Source organism: Gigantopelta aegis, chromosome 6, assembly GCF_016097555.1.
Source record: "Gigantopelta aegis isolate Gae_Host chromosome 6, Gae_host_genome, whole genome shotgun sequence".
NCBI lineage: Eukaryota > Metazoa > Mollusca > Gastropoda > Neomphalida > Peltospiridae > Gigantopelta > Gigantopelta aegis.
The window spans coordinates 15,475,611-15,498,226 of NC_054704.1; the positions used below are offsets into that span (position 1 = coordinate 15,475,611).

A 22,616-nucleotide genomic window follows, 5' to 3' on the forward strand; every position below is an offset into this window, starting at 1 on the left:
GAACGGTGTATAAGACTCTTTATAGAACTCGTTGTTCTTGAATTCACATCCAAAATCCAGAGATCACCTCCAGACTCTAAGCAGACATTTGGTTGAATTTAGGACTCCTGGTTTTGACTTGCACATGGGTAACTACAAACATTTATTATGCTTAAACACCTGCATTTATAAAAATAAAAATAAAAACCAAAAAAAAACCCCACCCAGGTTTCATAAATCCGGCTCAATGAACAGAACTTTAAAAAAAACTTTCATTGGGTTTCCACAGCCTTCTTAATTACACAGATGCTAGCTTGAACAGAGCCACTGTACTTATAAATTAGTGTTTATTGCAAATGGTAATTATAATCAAAAATCTATTTTCAAAATCTTTCCAAATGACAATCATAACTGAATAACCATAATAAATAACTGAAGACGTATAGGCATAAACAATTTTATTTGTACAAGGTTGTTTTGTTGCAATCTGTGTTTCTTTTGAAGAACACAGGACTGATACATCATTGCTCAAACACAGACAGGCAGTACCTCAGCAGGCTTGTGACTGGAAACATCACGGCAAGGGACACGTACACAATCTCGGAGAGTAGTACAGGTTATGCAGTAAGATATAGGAAATACATTTAAAAACCTGAAAGTGTGTTATTGTATAATATGCTTGAAGCAAAGATCACACAAAAACAACCAATCATTGAGGTATCAACAGAATCCTCAAGTCCAAAAGCTGTCATGTTCTGAAAGGATATCTTTAAAAAAAACCCCTTAAATTCAAACTTGAAAAGACAAAAAAGAGAGCGAGGATAATCATCTTTCTGGTAAAAATATTCAGCATGACAGTCATCTATTTGGTATATTACAAATGTCATTAACAATGTTGTTTCCAAAAAGATGGAATTCTTGTAACAAATAATTTTGCTAGTAATAAGAAACAGATATGCAAAGATTTAAAACATCAAAAAATGTTATTTCTTTTTGCAAATACAACAATTTAACATATTTTCAACAATACCTCTTTCCCAGGCATAAATTAAAGATGCTGATGGTAATAGTAGCTGCACCCACCGACTACATCATTATGAGCAAATTAAAAAGCGAACAGGATGGAAAGATACAATATTGTCAATGTTCTGTTTAGAATTAATCTACATAATCAACACTTTACATGACCTTTTATGAAATAATTTCCCCCAAGAAGACTGTTTCGGAAATAATCACCATTTCATTTGAAAATATTCTTTTCAATTAGGTGGGGTACTGCATTGCAGAGTCCGAGAATTAAAGAAAGAAAGAACATAGTGATAAATAATAGAAGGAAAAAAAAATTAAACCATGCTTCAAGATGCCCAGCGGCTGTAATGAATTGGTAGACAGCTCCATGTCTAAGCACTCTCTGAAAAAGTTGCTTCCATTTAAAGCGTCGTCTTGTGTCCATTATAAACCATTTTGTCACTTTACACCAGTTTCTAACCGTGAACAGACGTCAGGCATTCAATGTCCTGATCAACTCTGCAAATCCTCTTCCTCAAAATTTTCAGACATTAAAAAATTAGCCGCTAATTCTTCATTTTTTTCACATGCGAAATATGCTTGAATGACCAAAGCTTCAGGAAATCCTAAGGCTTTTAACTAAAAAAAAGACAAAATGACAAAGACTAAATATTGAGAGGTACATGTAGGTAATACACTAACACTACATAAAAACACAGATGAACCATAAACTTAATTAAAAATACCTTTGTTTTCAAACTAAATAAAATTAAAACCTAAAACTAGGCAATCTGATTAAAATTAGCTCCACTGGTTAATAACTATTACCTGTGGATCTAACAGCATCCCGTTGGAGCTCATGTCCAGTTGACCTTTCATTCGATCAATCAAAACCTTACTTGCAGAATCATGCCAGTGAAACCATTCCGAATTATCCCGAGGGTATATGAAATGCTTCGGGTGAATTACGAATGCATTAAAACATGTTTTATTTTATAAAATAAATAATTTGTAATGTAAAACTGAAGACTGATTTTTTTTTTTTTTTTTTTTAAATAAATTATTTGTAATGTAAAATTGAAGATTGATTTAGTTCACTGAAAAATTATTGAATCGCACGATTTTTTTTTAATTTGTATGCTCTCAAATAACGTTATAAATTATAATATATATAATTAGAATCAATATTTAAATTATTATTTACAGACGAAATGTCACCTGGACATGGGAGTCCATGCAATGCTGTTAGGTCTACTACCCGTGCTTGTAAAAACGTTTATAGAGTCCAGACTCAATCTCTAATGATGTCACAGGCATGCAATTTGTATGATGTTGCCATAACGTTACTGTCTCAGACTCTATTAGAGTCTCGAGTCTAGACTCTAAAAGTTTTATAAGCACCAGGCCAGCAGAGCTAATTTTAATCAGATTGAAAACTAGGTTCCATACCAACAATTTTTTTTATAAATAAATTCAAACTCAAGTCAGTTCTCAATATGTATTGCATTAATGTTGAACTCTCAATGCTGTATAGTTTAAAATACAAACAGTACCAAAACGAGTCTGGACCCAAGATGAAATACAAAGATTATACTAAGGTCTGTTTTAGACTTTCACCTCAAGGGAAGTCAGGTAGCAATTTTTTTAGTATACTCATTATATACAAAATAAAGCTTTTTAACCATGCATGCACCCATACAAAAACATGTGCACACACGCCAATAAAAACTAAAAACTATGATTTTCAAGATCCATACTACAGATTTACGAAGCTATCTTAGCTCTACGATATCGTAAAACCATCATAGGCTATAACATCACTACAATACACGCCTTAGTGATGTCACAGCCTACAATGGTTTTACAATATTATAGCACTAAGATAGCTTTGAAAATACAGGCCCAGTATTGTGCATGAAGCCACTCCACAGAGAACTACTAACCCTCTCAATAGCTTCTTTCTCTTGAGGTGTCACCTGGATGTAGCCACCTGCTCCCATGGGAGCCCCACCACCTGCACCTTGCTGGGGACCTTCCGAGGCTTCATCCAACGGGTCATTCAACATCTGGACAAATCTTTCTTGATTTTGACTTATTAGCTGAAAGGCAAAGTCTCAATAACCATCAAAACCACAAAACAGGCCTTCTTTTGAAGATATAAAGTATATGTTTAGAAAAACTAACATTTTAGACAAATGGATTATTTTGATTGATTTGGAGATAGTGTAAATGCATATTTCAAAATGAATTAACGACCACTTTAAAATAAGTCAGTGTTGGTGGATTTCTGGCTATATCGTGATTCTTTCCCGTCAAATAAATATACGGGAATATTTGTATTACTTAAAATAATTTCATGAAATGATGTCAGTTTTCATATATTATATACTGTTACCATTAAATTATATATTGTGTACAATTTATCGATTAGTAGAACCTTTTACAAAAATTATTTATGTATTTTATGTAATAAAAATATTTCATTTTATTAGTTTTTGTTGTTGTGCATTCATTTATCGTTTGTTGTGTTAATTATAATTTTTTTATTGTTTAAATATAATTAAAATATATAAATATATTTCATGAATTTGTATGTTATTATGGGTTTATTAGTTCATTCATTTTCCCGGTTTTGCCAGTTTGTTGTTGGGCTGTTGTATCATTAAACATTTATTTTAATAAATATACTTTTCATTCTTTTAACATTTAAATATTTATTTGAAGTCTTCTTCTGTTTAAAAATGTTCTATAAATTTTATTTTTTTCTGCATAAGGGGTCACCTAATTCTGCTAAGGACCATTAATTAGTTCCCCACATTCAATATATATAGTGTCAGTTACTACATAATTTTCAATATATAATGTTCATTCTTTCAATGTTAACAATGTATATAAAGTGTATTAAAAGAAAATACATTAAAAATGTGTTTAAACATAGTAACACGGGATAGAATGACAAACACTTTTAAAGGAACATCAAAGGTAGCTGTTTACAATAGTCATAGGTTCACTTTAGTATAGTGCAAGACATGAAATGAAAACACACAAAATTAAGTAACACATCAACTTTTATTTACACTTGCCACGAAATAAGAGACAAATACAATTATAACGAATTAGGTTGGTTTTAGCAATTAAAATAAAATCCATCCACTGAAAAATTAACACTCTAGACTTGACGCCTAAACAAACAATGATCAGAATTTGGACAAGCGAAACGAACACTACAATAGTAATAACGTACGAAAAACAAGATCTTGATCTACTCAATATAAATTTAGGCGTATACGGTACCTTTTACCATCTCGAAGTAATACAAAATATTTCAGCAATTTTAGTTAATATAGTTTACTCATGACTGCTCAAAACAAAACTCTTAAATAATTTATCCTTAATATAAGCTTACTTTATAAGTCAATTATTATATACCAATTAAGAAATATATGTACCAAATTACCATACCGAAATTAATACAAATAAAACAAATTATATCCATATAATAAAAATAATTTATATTAAATAAAAAATTCATACAACCTATTTTTCGAAACAACCTAAATCCGTTTTCACAACAGCTATATGCGTTTTTCTTTACTGGTTTCATTCCTTTCCTTTTATTGCCAATTTTTTTTTTTTTTTTAATTTAAAAATTTAAACACATTTTTAGTCAAAGGTTGTAAATCAGAATCATCAATGACATATTTTACTAAAAAAAATTATAAATTCACCATCCCCTTGGATTTTCAACTTCGATGTTCCTTTAAACTCCACATGTAGACGGTATTAAGTGACATATACTGTTTGTCATTCTATCCCATGTGAATGAACGGCAATTTTAAACTATTATTATTACATGTATTATCATCGTTGTATATAATGTTTGTCATTGTTTAACAGATTTTTAATGTATTTTCTTTTAATACACTTTATATACATCGTTAACATTAAAAGAATGAACTTTATATATTGAAAGAATGAACGTTATATATTGAAAATTATGTAGTAAGTGACACTATATACTGTTCATCATTCTATCCCGTATTATTGAAAGTAAATTATGTATAATTTGTAATGTCATCGTCCTATATACTGTTCGTCATTCTATCCCGTCTTTATATGTTTCACATATTTTTAATACTACTTTTATTTATTTTCCCCACAAAAAAATATCTGAACCCCTTTTTTATATAATAGTCCCCAAAATAAAACCCTTTTAAGACACTTGATAACATTTAAAGAGAAAAAGTTATATATGGCAAAATATATAGTGAATGACACTATATACTGTTCGTCATTCTATCCTGTGTGAATGAAAGTAAATTGCAATAAATGATTAGTGTCCACGTTTCATATAAAGAGATAACTCTTGATAGAATGAAAATGTTAAATGCCACTCAATATATGGAAAATTATGTAGTGAGTGACACTATATACTGTTCGTCATTCTATCCCGTGTTTATATTTTTTACACAATTTTAATGCTATTTTTATTTCTTTTCCCCCCAAAAATATCTAAACCCCCTTTTTTATATAACAGTCCCCAAAATAAAACCCTTTTAAGACACTTGATAATGTTGAAAGAAATAAACTTATATATTGAAAAATATGTAGTAAATGACACTATATACTGTTCATCATTCTATCCCGTGTTGATATGTTTCACATAATTATAATGCTATTTTTATTTCTTTTCCCCCAAAAAATATCTAAACCCCGTTTTTTTCAATATAATATTCCACAAAATAAAACCCTTTTAAGACACTTGATAATATTGAAAGAAATAAACTTATATATGGCAAAATATGTAGTTAATTACACTATATACTGTTCGTGATTCTATCCTGTGTTGATACGTTTCACATAATTTTAATGCTATTTTAATTTCTTTTCTCCCAAAAAATATCTAAACCCCTTTTTTAATGTAATATTCCCAAAAATAAAACCCTTTTAAGACACTTGATAAAATCGAAAGAAACAAAGTTATATATGGCAAAATATGTAGTGAATGACACTATATACTGTTCGTGATTCTATCCCGTGTCCATATGTTTAACATAATTTTAATGATATTTTTATTTCTTTTCCCCCAAAAAATATCTAAACCCCCTTTTTTTATATAATAGTCCCCAAAATAAAACCCTTTTAAGACACTTGATAACATCGAAAGAAACAAAGTTATATATGGCAAAATATGTAGTGAATGACACTATATACTGTTCGTGATTCTATCCTGTGTTCATATGTTTAACATAAATTTAATGCTATTTTTATTTCTTTTCCCCAAAAAAATATCTGAACCCCTTTTTTTACTGTTCGTGATTTTATCCCATGTGAATGAAAGCAAATTACAATAAATTATTACTGTTGACTTCTCTTATAAAGAGATAACTCTTGATAGACATCTCTTCTAAAGAGATAACTCTTGATAAAATAAAAGGTTAAACCAATCGATAAATGGAAAATTTTCAATCCCATATGGGATAGAATCACGATATAGCCGGATTTCTTTAAAAGAAGTATTATTTAAAATAAAAGTAAGAGCTAGGTTACTGATACCATGTATTTGAAAACTATTAGTAGTGATGTTCCAGTGATTGATTATAATCGAAAATCGATCAGTTTGGTTCTAATGACGTGATGATCCATTTATAAATATCCATAATCGATTGTGTTAGAAAATGTTCACTGTAATTGTTCCTCCAATTTAGATGGAATTGATGTAAATATGTTGTGTTGGTGGTTGTTTTCATGTGTACGTAAAGAAACCAAGCATTATGCTTTAGCAATACATGTTCCCAAAAAGGCCCAACAAATTTTCCTATTTCCTAAGTTCAAGGGCCGTAACTCTGTGAAAAATTGATAAATTGCCATGAAAGTCAAATATGATCTGGTAAGAAAACTATAAAGCTATATACAAAATTTCAGCTCAGTATCTTGAGGCAAATAATATGTCTGAAAAACAAATTGTCTTATCTCTAAGTTCAAGGGCCGAAACTCTTGTCAGAAATGGATAAATCACCAGGAAAGTCAAACTTGACATGATAAAGCTATACACAAACTTTCAGCTTAATATCTCAAAGTATTGTAAAAAAAAACCCATCTAAAAACCTACATGTGGGACAGATGGATGGAGACAAAACTTATAGTCCCCTACAAAAGGACTAAAAAGAGATAAAAGGTACAATTTGCTATTTGTAGGCACTAGATCCCAGTGTACATGACAATATGTCCATGGTCCTTATAATTTAACTTTTTTTCTTCTTTTTTAAATGTTCATATAACTCTGACTGACTGTATAATCGAAAGGTGATCGGTTGGTACCAGTTGATTATAACCAATGATTGACGATGAAATTCTAACCGATTCTCAAAACTAACTATCTGTAAGGGGTTGAGTTCATCATTCAGTATCTAGACTATCACTTACTGATAAAAGCTGTGGATTTTGCTGCCCAATTTGCTGTAACAGAGCAGGCAAAACTTGAGGATTTTCCTGTATTACTTGCCGCATCCTCTGAAAATGTGGCTGATTTCTTAAAAATGCTAGGGGATTTTCACCTGCAAAAAAACAACAAAAACTCTCATGCATATAAGCGTAGAAAATATACAAAGTGAAAAAGAAATTTTAACCCCAATAGAACATCTTATCCTTAGAGAAAGACCAAAAACAGAGTCTCAATGAAATCCATTACAATTTCAAAGGTAACATGTGAACACATTCATCAAAGATAATATGATAAAAAAAATGTTTACTACTGTATTACTGTGTTTCTGTGAAAGAAATGAAATAAAAAGAATATATTTACATATTGTAAAGTACTGTTCTCCTGGTACAATTTATATATACACCTGTAAATTAATTAAGCACCACCTGAATTATATTGCAGCCAAAAAGGAGCATAGATGTAATTGTTTGTGCCGACATAGTTTAAACCTGATATTAAGAGTTTTTACACATAATGTATCTACTGGGTTTTTACCGTGATTGCATGAATAAATTGCTTATAAATGAGAAGCACATTAGTGTGATTCCAGCTCCATAGTTCATTACCATACATTTTCATGCATTTTTACGGTTTCTGAATTTTCCTCCAATATACTTTAAATTTGAATGTAATAACTATCTCACTTGCTGTCATTATTTTTCAATATCTCCTGTATACAGAGAACATTAATTTCAGTGTTTGCTATCCACGAAATGGTCACAAATACATTCGAAGTATAAGCCACATGGTCAAAACTAGGCAGTGCTTTATTAATTTTGCAGGTGTATGTATATATATATATATATATATATATATATATATATATATATACAGTGAAACCTGTCTAAACCGGACCTTGAACATACCGGAATCCTGTCAAAACCGGCCAAGTTCCATGGTCCCGAATTTTTTTGCTATTTAAACCATGTATAAAAACCTGATAAAACCGGAACCTCTCAATTCCGAAAACCGGATTGATTTTTCGCTCAGAAATGTTAAATGCTTAATAAATTAACCTGAACAAACCGGCGTAGTGTAAATGAATGAAGAGTCAACTTCGCGTGAAAACACAACTTCCAGCTAACAAAGCCGACCGGAATTTCCACTGACCAACATCCGGTGTTACGTCACGGGTCACCGCTTTCTGCGGTCTCAGCCCAGAATAGCAGACAGAGTAATGCAAAGGATGAACGCTATTTAGAACACATTCTGAAACTTGAATCAATGTCTATGAAGATTGTCCTCAAAAGCAAATCGGAAGCAAAACAACAAACTGTGGACTCGTTTTTTAAACGTTGATCGGGTCCATGTTTTTGGTGAAAATCATGCAAGGTTTCGATAAAAACTAAATTATACTGAAACTTGTTTTGTTTTGTTTTTTGTTTTGTTTTAAAGTTAGTTCACAAATATATATATAACAAAATAGGGATACGGCGAGATGATTAGCCCTTGTTGCCTTTACCACATTCAGATTCATTCGGCAATTCTCGGACATGTTCGTTTTTAGCTACGAACATATCAGAGAATTTACGAAAGAAAGTTCTAGATCCATGGCAAAAGAAACTTGTGGAAACAAACAATGCATTAATAATTAGTAAATACTGCAGCACAATGTTATCATTAACTAAATAAATTATTATATAACTGTACGTTACAAAACAGGTTTATTGGATCAATCAAATCATTCTCAGGTAATTCGTTGCAAATTGCACGTCAAGGGCAATAACTCTGTTTTATAAAAACGCGACCCACTAAACACCGGATCCTGTCTAAACCGGATAAATATTAGGTCACCGACGTCATCCGGTTTAGACAGGTTTCACTGTGTGTATATATGTGTGTATATATATATATATATATATATATATTTTCAATGCTATATTAGTATAAAAGATGATGAATGGGCTTGTATTTGTTTTTGTTATAATCTTAACCAGAAATGTAACTCAGCCTTTTCATGACAGGAGGCAAGCAGAGACTACCGATCCCATACTGAAAAAACTGGAAGTGGCAAGTGTTTTTGCACTGCCCTTTCATAATTTTGCATTATTATTTGTTGTTGTAAAGCTATTTTCTCCTTATATGAAATGGGGTGTCTATGAATCTGTACTAATCAGCAAACATGCAACTTGTAACAACTTAATGACTTCTTTCTTTTCTTCTAATAAATAATAATGAAATGATAACAATGTTTATTAAACACAAATTCTGTGGTATTAAATGTCTAACCATAAACTTATTTGCTGTTGTTGACAGTTTTATCCACAGATGTTCCTCTCAATATTCTTATGCTATTTTTTGAAATTTAAACAAAAAATCTTTTTTAAATGCAATTAAAATTTTAATTTAATAAATTTCAATTAAAAAAAACCTAGAATTGTTTACAAACCAGCAGATGGCTGCGTTGGCCCAGTCCCAAGACCAAGACCAGCTGCAGGGGCCGCCGACTCTGTCCCAGTACCCGTCTCTCCCGTACCGGTCCCGGTACTCTGCTCGGTGCCTGGACCTGTGGTGCCTATTCCTGATGGCGGGGCAGCCTGTGGAGTTGACGCAGGTTGTGCAGCAGGAACAGCTGGCATTGCAGCTGCAGGTTCCTCTACGGGAATATTACCCTGTTAGTAAAAAAAACCAGATGGTGAAATCATGTGTGTTAAACTTTGTTTATTTCAGTGTTAACACAGGTTGTGCATTAGGAACAGCTGGCATTGCAGCTGCCGGTTCCTCTACGGGAATATTATCCTGTCAGGTGTGTTATAATATATATTTAAACATTGTTAAACCAGCGGTTCAAGATGTGTGTAATAGTTGTTGATGAAAATTATACCATAAAGCAATTTTTTCAATGTGGAGATATCCTTAGCATTCGAGATTACATTAATGGCGATAATGAAGTTTTAGCGTATATCAAATGTTTTATAATATAAAGATATTAGAAATATAGAAATAAGTAAATTTCGACTAGTCCGTTTGGTGTGTAATGACCTTAACTGAATTAATATTTTCAGTGTAATTTAGACTTCTAGAATGGCTCTCTAATCAGCATGAACTGTATTACCAGCATTGATCTACAACCAACACTCCCAATACAGGGAAAAGGGACCATCAGTTCTGTACATTTACAGGTTTGTGATGTTGACAATAACACAACAAATTTATACTAGTGATACTTATAGGCAAGTGGACAAATACAAAAGCATCCAATGGTGTAAATAAATTTAAATTTACATGTAGAAATATTGTTATCGTTTGTCAACTAAATGAAATCAATATGATTTGGGTTTTTTTTAATGACACCACTAGAGCCATTGATTTATTAATCAACAGCTATTGGATGTCAAACATATGGTTATTTTGACACAGTCAGAGAGGAAACTCGCTAAAAATATATTCCATTAGTAGCAAGGGATCTTTTATATGCACCATACCACAGACAGGATAGCACATACCAGTCTTTGATATACCAGTCGTGGTGCACTGGCTGGAACGAGAAATCCATATTACCGCATTTGACCGGAAATAAGCCCAGGGGGCCAAGACAACTCATTGTGAGCTTGGCATGGGGTGGGCTTATTCCCAGACAAGGGGCCAGTTTTGTTGAAAAAAAAATTAATAATAATAATTAAAATAAATAACAATATTTAAATGAACTAGGAAGAAAACAAAAAACGTTCAGTAGCACATCTATTAATTAGTGTTCCATTTGTTATTAATAAATAATAATTGTTTATTAATTAAAAAGGTTTTTTTTTTTTATTAGTATCTAATTATCAGAAACACACCTTCTATGTTACAATTACTTACCAGTGTTGTTTATTTACATCCAAAATTTAATGCTGAGAAGACTTAAAACAACAGCAATTAACAACAAACTCAATAGCCTATACACACGTTTCTGACACAGGCAGCTAGCTTACACTACAAAGAATTGTCAATCTAAGGTCATTGTTCTTAGCCAATCAGAATAAGGTATTTGCTTAATTAGCATTAACTGCGGACCCAGTGTGGTGGTAAAAATAGACACTGGTTTTTAGTTCATACTTGGCTTGGATACTTCAGAGAAATACCACAGGCATGAAATTGAAAACAATGTTACACACTGTTATTGTTAGACTGCTAAATCTCACTGGTGGTAAAATATTGTGTTACATTTGTGTTTAATTATCTGCAGGAGGTATGACCTTTTAAATGAACTTTGAGCAAACTTGCAATTTCATGTTATTTATAAGGTGACGAAGTTAGGGGTGGGCTTATTTACGAATGAGGGCCTAATTTCTTAAATGCTATCAAAACGGAGGTGGGCTTATTCAAAGACATGGGCTTATTTCCGGTCAAATACGGTAAGTCTGTTTACTGCAATGCTTACACTAAGAAGATATTCTACGGCTCTGTCAGGGTTGTTGAAGCTGGCTCTCAAGGCCTGCACAACCTGCTCGCGTTCGAAGCCCATACTCATCATCTCCGTTAACATGTTCTCGTACTCCTGGCCCGTGACAAGCGTGCTCTCGGCTGACTGTATGGCAGACTGCGTAGAGCTTGTGTCGGACGGCACAGTGGTTGGCGTACTCACGTCCACTGCAGCTGGAGCACTGAAAACAGGAAAGCAGATTTTAAACTATGCGAAACAGAAATGAACGATATAGAGTATACTTTCGTTTAAGGGCCAAAGTGTAATATATTTCCTCACTGTTTTACGATCTATTACGTTGAATTGTCTTTCAGAGTATGTAACGGTACTAGTCAATGAACATATAAATGTTTTAAAACTTATTAGCACTGTTTCATTTCTCTACCTGTATTATTTCTATGTATGTACCTTTCGTTTCTGTAGCTCACTTTTATGAACATTATTCATCTACTATTATGTTTTATTATTATTATTGTTAGTTATTAATTGTACTTTGTCTGTCATCTTGTTAGTTTGTTTGTAAAAAAAAAATGTATGGAAAGGTACTAATATAGGCTTGTAGCCTGTCGACCAATCCCACCAGCGAATGGAATAAATACTGTTTAAACTAACATATTCTTCATAAAAAATTCCACTTTCTGTTTAAGGAATTTCTGGAATTTCAAACCATGCCGTGCTAAACGTCAAATCAAACAAACTTTAATTTTGTGCAAAAGTTAAACCAAAAAAATCTGTTTGTTGATAATATCAGACTGGCAATTTTTGTTGTTATTTTCTTTATAAACGTTAGGGTCACAATTTTTCTAGAGAGGGTAGGATAATCGGAACCACAATTCAATTCAATTTATTGCCCAATATCAAACAATCTGGTGTCAGCAACTAGAGACTAGAATTATATAACATCAATAACAATAATAATAACAATATGAATTTTTCAGGCCAGACGAAGACACACATCATTTTGGGTATCTAGCTAAAAACCCAAGTCATGCAGCACAGATAACAATGGTATATTCAGGGAGTATTTTGTTTTCTAAATTTTTATTAACAGTAACTATCAAAAATATTTATTGGCAACTACAATACATTTAAAAAAAAATTGTTTTGCAATTTTTGAAACCTCCATAACGAATCACAACATGATACTGAACAAGATGTTATTAGATGATATTATCAAGTAGGTTCACCGGGATTGTCTCTATGATCAATACCACCACATGCAAGTGTTCTACAACTAAACTATGTAACTGTCTACATCCAATATCATGGTAATCCTCATATCATCATCACACTCCACAGTTCTCATTCTGAAAGCCCTATGCAGGTAATTATGAAACAAAACTGAAGAAATCCATCAGAAATTGAAGACATATGTATTACAATGTAGAAAGTAAGCACTTAATCCCTGCAGTGAAAGCTGATAAAGCCTACAGACAGCTCATAATAATCACTAGTTATTGACTGAACACCAGAAGCCTGTAATACTCCCACCACCATGATGTTGCTCTCCACTGTAATAATTACATTTAGTCTGCCAACTCCATATATTTCAGCACTGAAGTGGTGTCATGAAAAATGTTTAACATCCAATAGCCGACGATTAATAAACCAATGTGCTCTAGTTATGTCGTTAAACAAAACAAACTTTAATTTTGGTGTCATGAAATTTTACATCAGTTACATCAATACAGCTTAAAATTATAGGACCAACTAATTTGAAGCTCAGAAAGACAAACAGCATTAAAAAAAAAAAAAACCACATGCTTGAATTGACTTAGGAATACTTAGAGAATATTCTGCAACTTATGAGGTAATACTGTTATCTTGTATGTGTGCCAAAATCTGAAATAGAAAATCATCCCCTCTACCACACTACTGAATGAAAACGTTTCAGGTATTCTTTCAAACCGTGACAATGCAGCACTGTATATGAGATCACACAAACTTTCCATGCATTTCTCTGCCCACATGGACACAAAATCTTAACAGCTAATATGTTTTTACAGCACCTTAGTGATACACACATAAGTATATGTACATATTCATATACTGGTAAAACTAAAAATACACTTTAAAAAAACATTAGCAGCTGTTACAATGAAGCGAAGGAACCAAATGGTAGTAGACAAGTTATTAACTATGCCAGTACAAAAATCAATAGTGTATATAATTTATGTCAAATCACAAAGTGAATAAAAAGACACATGTATTTTCAAACTAGAAAGGCCAACAAACCCATGATGGCTTGAATGGCCGTATGTTATATGTTGAATGATAGACATTTCTTTTTTAAAGTATGTAGGAGCATTAGTCCAACACAAGACTCCTTTTACCTTTTTAGTTGTATACAACCCATCATGTCATGTCATTTAGAGAATTTTATAATATTTTTCTTAGGAGCTTAAAAGTGTTCCTTTCTATTTGTAACAAATTTCTAACTTACTCTGGAATCACATTTATGTATACAGAAATATGTAATTTAAATAATAATAGTATTAAATCAGTCCATGAAAGAATTGTCACAAACAATTAAAAATGTAAGACAAGATGCATGCACCCCAAGAGGCAGATGAAAGACTCACTAAAAACTGAAACCACACAGCCTATAATTATTAATATTGTGAACACCTTTTCAAAATTTAGTTAGGATTAAATAATTTGCGAGAGATTCATGTCATAAAATTATTGATTAACTATTCACCTAGCTTGGGCCATATCAGATTTTGCCTCTTCTGTTTTCATTGCATCGGGTTGAGGATGTTTTTCTGACTGTGCAATATCTTTTTCCAGATGTTTAAAAACTACCGGATGATCACTGAAATGCTGACATTTATCTGTCTCGTCATCTTCAAAGTCGGGTGGCACTGGTTCTGGATATTTTTCTTGTGATGCAATATCCATTTCCGAAGGTTTAGAAACTACAGGACGATGTACACTGTAATGTGGACATTTATTTAGGTCTACTAACTCTGACTGTACATGATTTCAGCACTGAATTAAAGATCAGTTTCATCAATATTACTTAGAGCGAAACAGCATTTTAAAAGAAAAGAACACATGCATGCGTTTCAAGAGGAGTAAAAGGAAAAGGATTGATCAACTATTCACCTAGCCTGGGCTACATCAGATTTTGCTTCTTCTGTTTTGGGTGCATCTGCTTTCTCTTCTTCAACTTCAGGTGGCACTGGTTCAGGATATTTTTCTGGAGGAGCAATATCTGTTTCTATAGGTTTAGAAACTACAGGCGGAGGTGCTTTGGGCTGAAAATTAAAGTGTTAAGTTACAATATTTACTCGTATTATGCTTGTTGTTCATGCCTGAAAAGTCTTTTTTTATAACAAATAACAAAAACATTAACAAGTAGCTTTGTTTTGTTTTTTCAATGTGATCTTGCCATCCAAAATCCTCACACTTTTAAATAAAAAGAAATCAAAATACTATGTTAAGTATTTTAGCTATTGCCATTCTCTTATTTCCTGCTATCTTTCATAGATCTTTAAAAACTGTAGCTTAGTAGAGTGGACCTAGCAAATAAAACAGGTTTGACACATTTTTTTAAAAGTCACTAGCCACAGGGCTCGTGGGTTTGTAAATTCCACTAGCACATCAAAATAAAGCACTAGCCCAAACTTCTTATCAATTACAACACACTTTATATAAGGCTGAAAAACATTGTTTCAGGGAACACAACCCCTTAGTACCTAAAAAAACCCCGGCTGACCTGTTTTCTTCTTCTTTTTATGTATGAATGTTTGTTTAACAACACCCCAGCACAAAAATACATATCGGCTGTTGGGTGTCCATGGGTATAAAGTTTATATATTTTTTTTTAAAGTTTAATATTATTAGTATTAGTATTATTTAGTAAAAATTTATCTAGACCTGTAGAGGTGCATGAAGTTTCAACAATAAATATATTTTTTTAAACTGCAACCATTGTCCCGTTTTTGCTTTGCCCTCCCCCTTCCTATCCCCTCCCCCCAATATACAAAAACAAAAAACAGTTGTCTTCTTTCCATTGGCTTTCATATGCAACATTTGACTAAATAATATTTGGCCACCACTAATCTATTGTATGACGCATCCATGACATTAATACACCTACCGATATTATTTTATTCAAGTAAGTTAAATAATAACACGACTTTTTTCTGTACACTGTCTCCCCAAAAGTGTTACTGTAATAGTAATGTGAGCGTAATGTAAAACGGCAACCAGTGTTAATGTGGGTGGCAGACATTTCATCCCCAAACCAGTTCGCCACAAATCGGTTCGACCCCATTACATGCATATGGTGAAATAGTGCATATGTGGCAATGTACCTACATAAAAATAACATTGGTCCCAAGTTTGTTTGTCACTTTATTGCTAATCTGTAGGTGGGAGTCTTAAACTGTAATAGAATATTTGCTAATAAAGTGGGTTTTTTTGTGTGAACTTGTTGATGATTTTTGGTGTAGGTGTGTGTGTGTGTGGGGGGGGGTTGTGTCTTTTTATGAGGCAGTTCCAATTCACATATAAATAATGATATACTCATTTGTATTATTATTTTGCAAATATATTTGCACTGTTTAAAATTAGTTTTATGAAAATGATGTTTTCGCGCACTTAAAATTATTATTTTGAAAAGGGCGTTTGTGCATAAAAATGAAAATATCAGAAAATTCCGGAAAAATATTTCCATTAGGTTGGTCGCCCTGCAATATAACACGATAATGCATGTTCTTGTTCAGAGTATCTGGTACTGGTAGTGATTGTCACCAGGAACGGTGATGTCAGTTGCTCAAGTAGCCTACAGGGCAATATATCCCATGTCAGACAGATGTCAACAAATATATTGGCAAGATTTAACTTATTAATTGATAAACAAAAAAGTATTATCTTGTATAGATGTGAAACGTTATCTAAACTGCTACACACATTAAACAGGTCAAGCCCGCTCTGTTATTGTGTTCCTTGATTGCCAACATCCCTATCGCAAGTAAACGAGGCATTAAATTAGAAGACCATAGATAAATAAGACAAACACAGTAATTCTGAACATGACTGAGGTTGTACTTCGGTTATACTAGCCTGTTAATTAATTCGGACTGGTGATTCACACATGATTTGTTACCTTGTTGACATGTGCGAGATTTTACTACCACGTGACTTGTACAACCAATCAAAACGTGTCTTATTAAGGTTGTTTCTAGTCCATGAAATTTTAAAGTAAAAAGAAAACAAAGTCTGTATCGTGTGTATTGTTGTAATTGACAATGTAGAATCTTACTGCATTTAAAAAAATCTAGTTCAAGTTGAATATTAATATACACTTATTGATCTGTTGACATTATGCGATGACCAATGTCATAATAACATTTATCAAACATACGTCAGTGGAGGAAAAACATTGTGAGCTAGCGATCTTTTTTTGTTTTGTTGTGTTTTGGGGGTTTTCCGAAGCCTAGCCCATCGGACTACTGGTTTTGCATTTGTCACTAGCCCTATGTTAAAAAGCACTAGCCCTGGGCGTAAGGCTAGCGGATTTTTCGAACTCTGTAAAACGTGTAAAGTTTAAAGATACACACAGAATTCCATCTAAAACTAAAGGTGGCAGTCACTTTTCAGGGCTCGAATTTAAGAATTTGTTACCTACAGCAATGTTTTAATGTTTTACCGTAGGCCAAATGCTTACCACGGCAATTTTCAGCCTGCCTACAGCAATTTTAAACCAGAAACTTTGTCAACAAATATAAAAATCAAGCAACAGTCCTTTCAATCGCCAGCAATAATTGTTATCCATCGGCGAAACGATGCCGTCAATTAATCCTCTTAACAACAGCAATTCACATCGCAATAACGGCAATTGCTGTAGGTGTCGTCGATAAGTTTGAGCCCTGCTTGGCCCTTCATTGCATTTCTTTTTTAAAAATAAAACTGGGAGCAGCAATACATTTGCAGCTTAACAAAAAGATGAGAAGTGCAACAACAGTGTACTATAATTGTGTTTACCTTTGTCACCATGACAACAACAAAGTTCTTTTCTTCTATTTTGTAGTCTTCTATTTTCTTTTCATCTTCTAAAATTTTACCTGAAATTAAACAAATGATATGAAGGACTGAAGAGTGTTTTTACAAAACTTGTTAAATCTATGATATGTCAATTTAAGAAAAGAAACAAAATGTATTATCTCGTCTTCATGTAAAATTCTTTAAGCTCATTGGTTGTTTGTCATTGGACAAATCCCTTATACCCCTGTAGGCGGAGCCAAATTCTCTTATACCCCGTCTGTAATTTCTTGGTTTTTTTTGTTTTTTTATTATTAATATTTTTTTATTTTTTTACTACATACATTTCTGATATAAAAAGGTTTTGTTTTTTTAATTAATATTAGTTTCAGACATTTGAAGTTAAAAACTTGTTTATCGATGCAACTATTTTTCATCACTGGCAAGTGGTTTCGTTCGCGTCCGCATGGTACGGCTCCATTAATAAATTGTTAACAATTATTGTCTGGCATTATTTTGATTATTTGGCTATATGGTTTAACATGTCGGCAAGATAAATTCGTTGTAGAAGCATCTCTCGGGGTATATGGCTTTTTATGTACCCTCTGTGTGCTCTTTTACCCCCTCGCCTTCGCACATAATGACAAAAAGAGGTTTTGAAGAGCGTAAACAGTGAACAATTAATTGAATGATATCCAAACACCAGAGCAGGTTTGGATCAAAACAGGTTCTTTTCAAGTAACTATGTGTTATCATATTTTTAGGTGGGAAATTGGCTAAAACTAAATTATTTTCCTGACAACTAGAAATGGAACTAAATGCAAAATTTTAACGTTGAGCTAAATGGTTACCAGTAAGATATATACTGACCAGAAATATCAAATTCATTTAGATCCATAATTTATCAGAAAATAATTTTCTAAACATGATTCTCAAAACAAACGTGGTACAAAGATGTCTTTCAAAATGAAACAGACAAAATTACAAAACATTTCATCTTCAATAACGTGTAGAAAAAGTATTACATTTAAGGATTGTCTGTTATTTCTTTTATGTTCATCGGGTATTAAAAAAAGAAAGAAGCAAACTGTGAATCGGCGAAGCCATTCTTACATAAGTTTGCTGCTGATTTTTTTTTTCATACCCAGATGAACATGAAAAAAACCCCAGACAATACTTATAACTAAATTTCAAACTTACTTATTAACAATAACACTAAAACTTTCATCAAGAAATGAACAAACTTGCATTCTACGGCTGGACCAACGGGATGACGTTAAATTGTAATGAACGTAACAGAAATTTACGTATTTATCTTTATAAACAGGCTCACCAGCATATATAAGCTTCTGACCAGCGGCAGGGAAATCCTTGCCCTTTTGTTGCTCAACTTTCTCTTTCAATTCCTTCACCTAAAACAAGAACAAAACACACTAAAACTCCTACTGTAGAAATAATTGTTTTCAGTAATTCAGTACTTAAAATAAGTCACGAACAACGGGTCTGATCAAATATAATTCTCCAAAATATTAGTTACTCAATGAATGATTTTCACTATTTTCTCAAATGACTTAGAGAATATTCAACGAGCTATGAGGCAATACCATTTATCTTTCACAAGTGAATTGATGGCTTCACTTGTGCAAGATAAACAGTATTGCTCAGTAGCGAGTTGGGTATTAATTTTCTCAGTGGTAAAGTGTCTGCTTGATGGGTGGTCGGTCTGGGATCGATCCTCGTTGGTGGGCCCATTGGGCTATTTCTCGCTCCAGCCAGTGCACCACAATTGGTATATCAAAGGCCATGGTATGTATTATCCTGTCTGTGGGATGGTGCATATAAAATATCCCTTGCTGCATATCAAATACAGTAGCCCATAAAGTGGCGACAGCGGGTTTCTTCTCTCAATATATGCGTGGTTCATAACCATATAACCATAAATAAAATGTGTTGAGTGCATCGTTAAATAAAACATTTCCTTTTGTTCGAATAACTGTAAAAAAGCATTGTTTTACCTTTGTGATTAGAGACTGACAATAAACAGTTCTTGTAAACTTATACACAAATTAAATCAATTGATATAGACATGGTAAATGACAGTACATAATTACTTGTGTAGTAAAGATTACAAACCTTTGTAAACAGGGGTACAAGACTAGAGGTAGTGGGCCGCAAGTCGGCATAAACAAACATCAGAACAAAACTTTTGTTAAATAAATTTATCACCTATGACATGAGTCTGTATTTGTGGGAAGGACTATATATGCTTAAAAAAAATTTTGTGACGACGGCTTGGTTAAGTCTTTTCAAAGCTGGCTTTGTTCAAGTGGTAGTGGTACCTAAACATATTTTTTCTAAAGATTTAAATCGGACTTCTTTTTAAATCAGACTTCTTTTTAAATCAGACGTCTTCTTTATCGGCATGAGTTTGACTGGTTACACCTTCCATTTCTTCAATGGCTAGGGTTAGTGTTAAGAGCCTTTGGTATAGAGGGGTACAGGTCAAACTCTTTCCCATTTCTTCTTTACCAAACCTCACTTCTCCCTAATGTGTCTAGAGGGAGAAGTCACCCTTGAACCATGACGATAATATATACAGACAATATATTCACATCAAAACTATAATAAATAAATAAAATAATGAAATGTAATTGAACAGCACTAATTTAACCGTTTAGAATTCATTCTCTCACAAGTTTGTTTTATCATTTCATTTAATAACTACTACATGCAGAGTATTGTCCTAGTAGATTAGCATACCAGTGTCTGAGTGTGTTTAAAAGTGTGGGAAATACAGATAACAATTGAAAGGCATATGAGTCCGGTGTTTAGAATGTCACCATGCACGTCTGCTGAAATTGTCTGCCAGCCTAACTGGCTGCTAGAATCCGCTCAGTGAAATTTATTTTTAATAAAGTTGGAATTTTTTCATTTAATTCAAAGTGAAGATCGTTTCAAAGTAAGTATTTCTTGGTCTCCATGAGCTCAAAATAGACACAATTAGGGTGGGGAAATGTGATGGTAGTCGTTATTTTGACCACAATTCCTTCCGACAAAATTCCTTGGAACCATTCAGATTTGCTAACGGCTTAATGGCTCGGCAGGATAAACCTCACATTGTGCTTGCACTTGACTGTCTTGAGGTTAATCTTGATGAATTGGGTTTCCAGAGGCTTTGACAATGATTGCAGGGATGATGTGATATTATGTATCATACTATACTACTTTGGTAAGTGAACTGTCAGTTATTGACAAAAGTTCAGTTGTAGATTTGCCTTTTTTATGACAGTGCCCGGCTGTTCGCCAATATCACGAAAACTCAGCAGGCGAGGTTACAACTACAAGTCGTGAAACATTTCTAACAAAACTGGTTGCTTTGATGTGCTTACCAAAGAATCCCCTTCAACTTCCACCTTAAAGGTTTGCTGTTGTAATGTTTTAAGTGTTATTATCATCTTGAAAATGTACGTAGACTATACTAGATAGTTTTGGTTACACAATGACGAATACAAATTGACGAGTAACGCAATTCCTATTCAACCGGCCGCCATGAAAAACAATATCGCAGCAATTGTGTCTAAAAAACCCGACGCGCATGCCCCGTGATTTACATAGGCCTGCGTCTCAAAATCCCTGTGTATATATTACTTTCAACTTATTTTCGTGCTTATATCCAATTAAGGTTCAAACACGCAATGTGTATGTTGAGTACAAATGCCAAACAAATTATTGTAAAAATCACGAAAAATAAACCGTATTATTATTTTATTTATTTATAAATTCCTACTTTTGCAAAAGCTTTTGAAAATGACACCTTCACCATAACTCCGATTTTTGTATTCAATCCCTCTTTTTCTTCTTCTTTTAAAAAAAAATAAAATAAATAAAAAAAAAAAAATATTACTATTTTTTTTGTAATTATTATTTTAGCCCCAGAAACATTTTGTAATGTTAGAGGTTATATAAAATCTTGATATGATTGTAAAATCAATGCAAACACGGCCATGTTCCTCTACTTCACAAAACAGACCCCCACAAAACAATAAAATATATACAACCATGAAAATTAGAATATTAGGGCCTATTTTATTAACATAAATGCACCGATGTTGTCAGTTGTCTCTGAATATATATCGTATTGAGCACTGGATCAAAGCATGTGCTTTAGTGGTGTCGTTAAACAAAACTAACTAACTGTTAAACTTCACCGAATAGATATAGGTATATATATTACAAAAATGCTATTTATAAATCACAACTTGTGGTTATAATATAAAACATTGAAAACAAAAACAGAAACATTGTTTGAATTGTTCACCATGATGTCAACATAAATACTGTATTAATTATATCCATCATAATGTAAAATGGCTTCTGAATGTTTAACATTGTCACTGGTGCCTGGATAGAATAGGCTACCTAAGCATAATTCGTATTGTTTAAAATGAACATATATAATGAATATGATTTAATCGTAATATATGGGTATCAAATGTTGAAGCAAATAAATTATCATGTTCGGGGGGGGGGGGGGGGGGGGGGGGGGGGGGGGGACGACTTGAAAATAAAAAGGCCACCCCTTAGTCATATAGCTTGATTTACTTATATTGCACATTCTCGAACCGGCTACATCTGATATGAAGTTAAATGGAATTTCGATTTCGATTTAGCTAAATCTTATTTAAATCATGATTAAATCAAATACTGCTATTTTAAAAACAAAATATTAAAGATTGCTATATGTTGGAA

The 22,616-nt window shown here is 32.8% G+C and overlaps 1 protein-coding gene across 2 annotated transcripts; it reads right to left on the reverse strand.

The window, feature by feature from the left end:
* Positions 1-424: 424 nt before the first annotated feature.
* On the reverse strand, positions 425-21,429 carry LOC121375063 (UV excision repair protein RAD23 homolog A-like). Of its 2 annotated transcripts, XM_041502285.1 has the most exons (9): positions 21,257-21,429; positions 19,201-19,279; positions 17,871-17,950; positions 14,985-15,136; positions 11,835-12,057; positions 9,861-10,083; positions 7,414-7,544; positions 2,931-3,086; positions 425-1,626 (listed from the first exon to the last, which is right to left on the reverse strand). In XM_041502285.1, the coding sequence occupies exons 1-9, from the start codon at positions 21,320-21,322 to the stop codon at positions 1,501-1,503; spliced, it is 1,236 nt and encodes a 411-aa protein (XP_041358219.1). In that variant the 5' UTR covers positions 21,323-21,429; the 3' UTR covers positions 425-1,500. The 2 variants fall into 2 exon arrangements, with proteins under 2 accessions (XP_041358219.1, XP_041358220.1); XM_041502286.1 differs by lacking the exons at positions 14,985-15,136; positions 17,871-17,950; positions 19,201-19,279; positions 21,257-21,429 and adding an exon at positions 14,578-14,792.
* Positions 21,430-22,616: the final 1,187 nt, after the last annotated feature.

What these genes read in the sequence shown, in the direction of transcription:
- LOC121375063 (XM_041502285.1), bottom strand. Translation starts at nt 21,322, where the DNA reads ATGATAATAACACTTAAAACATTACAACAGCAAACCTTTAAGGTGGAA. An exon ending in GCCAACGCAGCCATCTGCTG is followed by an intron (nt 7,545 to 9,860) that starts GTTTGTAAACAA and finishes GTTTTTTTGCAG; the next exon opens with GTGAAAATCCCCTAGCATTT. An exon ending in AGAAAGAAGCTATTGAGAGG is followed by an intron (nt 1,627 to 2,930) that starts GTTAGTAGTTCT and finishes TCTTTTTTTTAG; the next exon opens with TTAAAAGCCTTAGGATTTCC.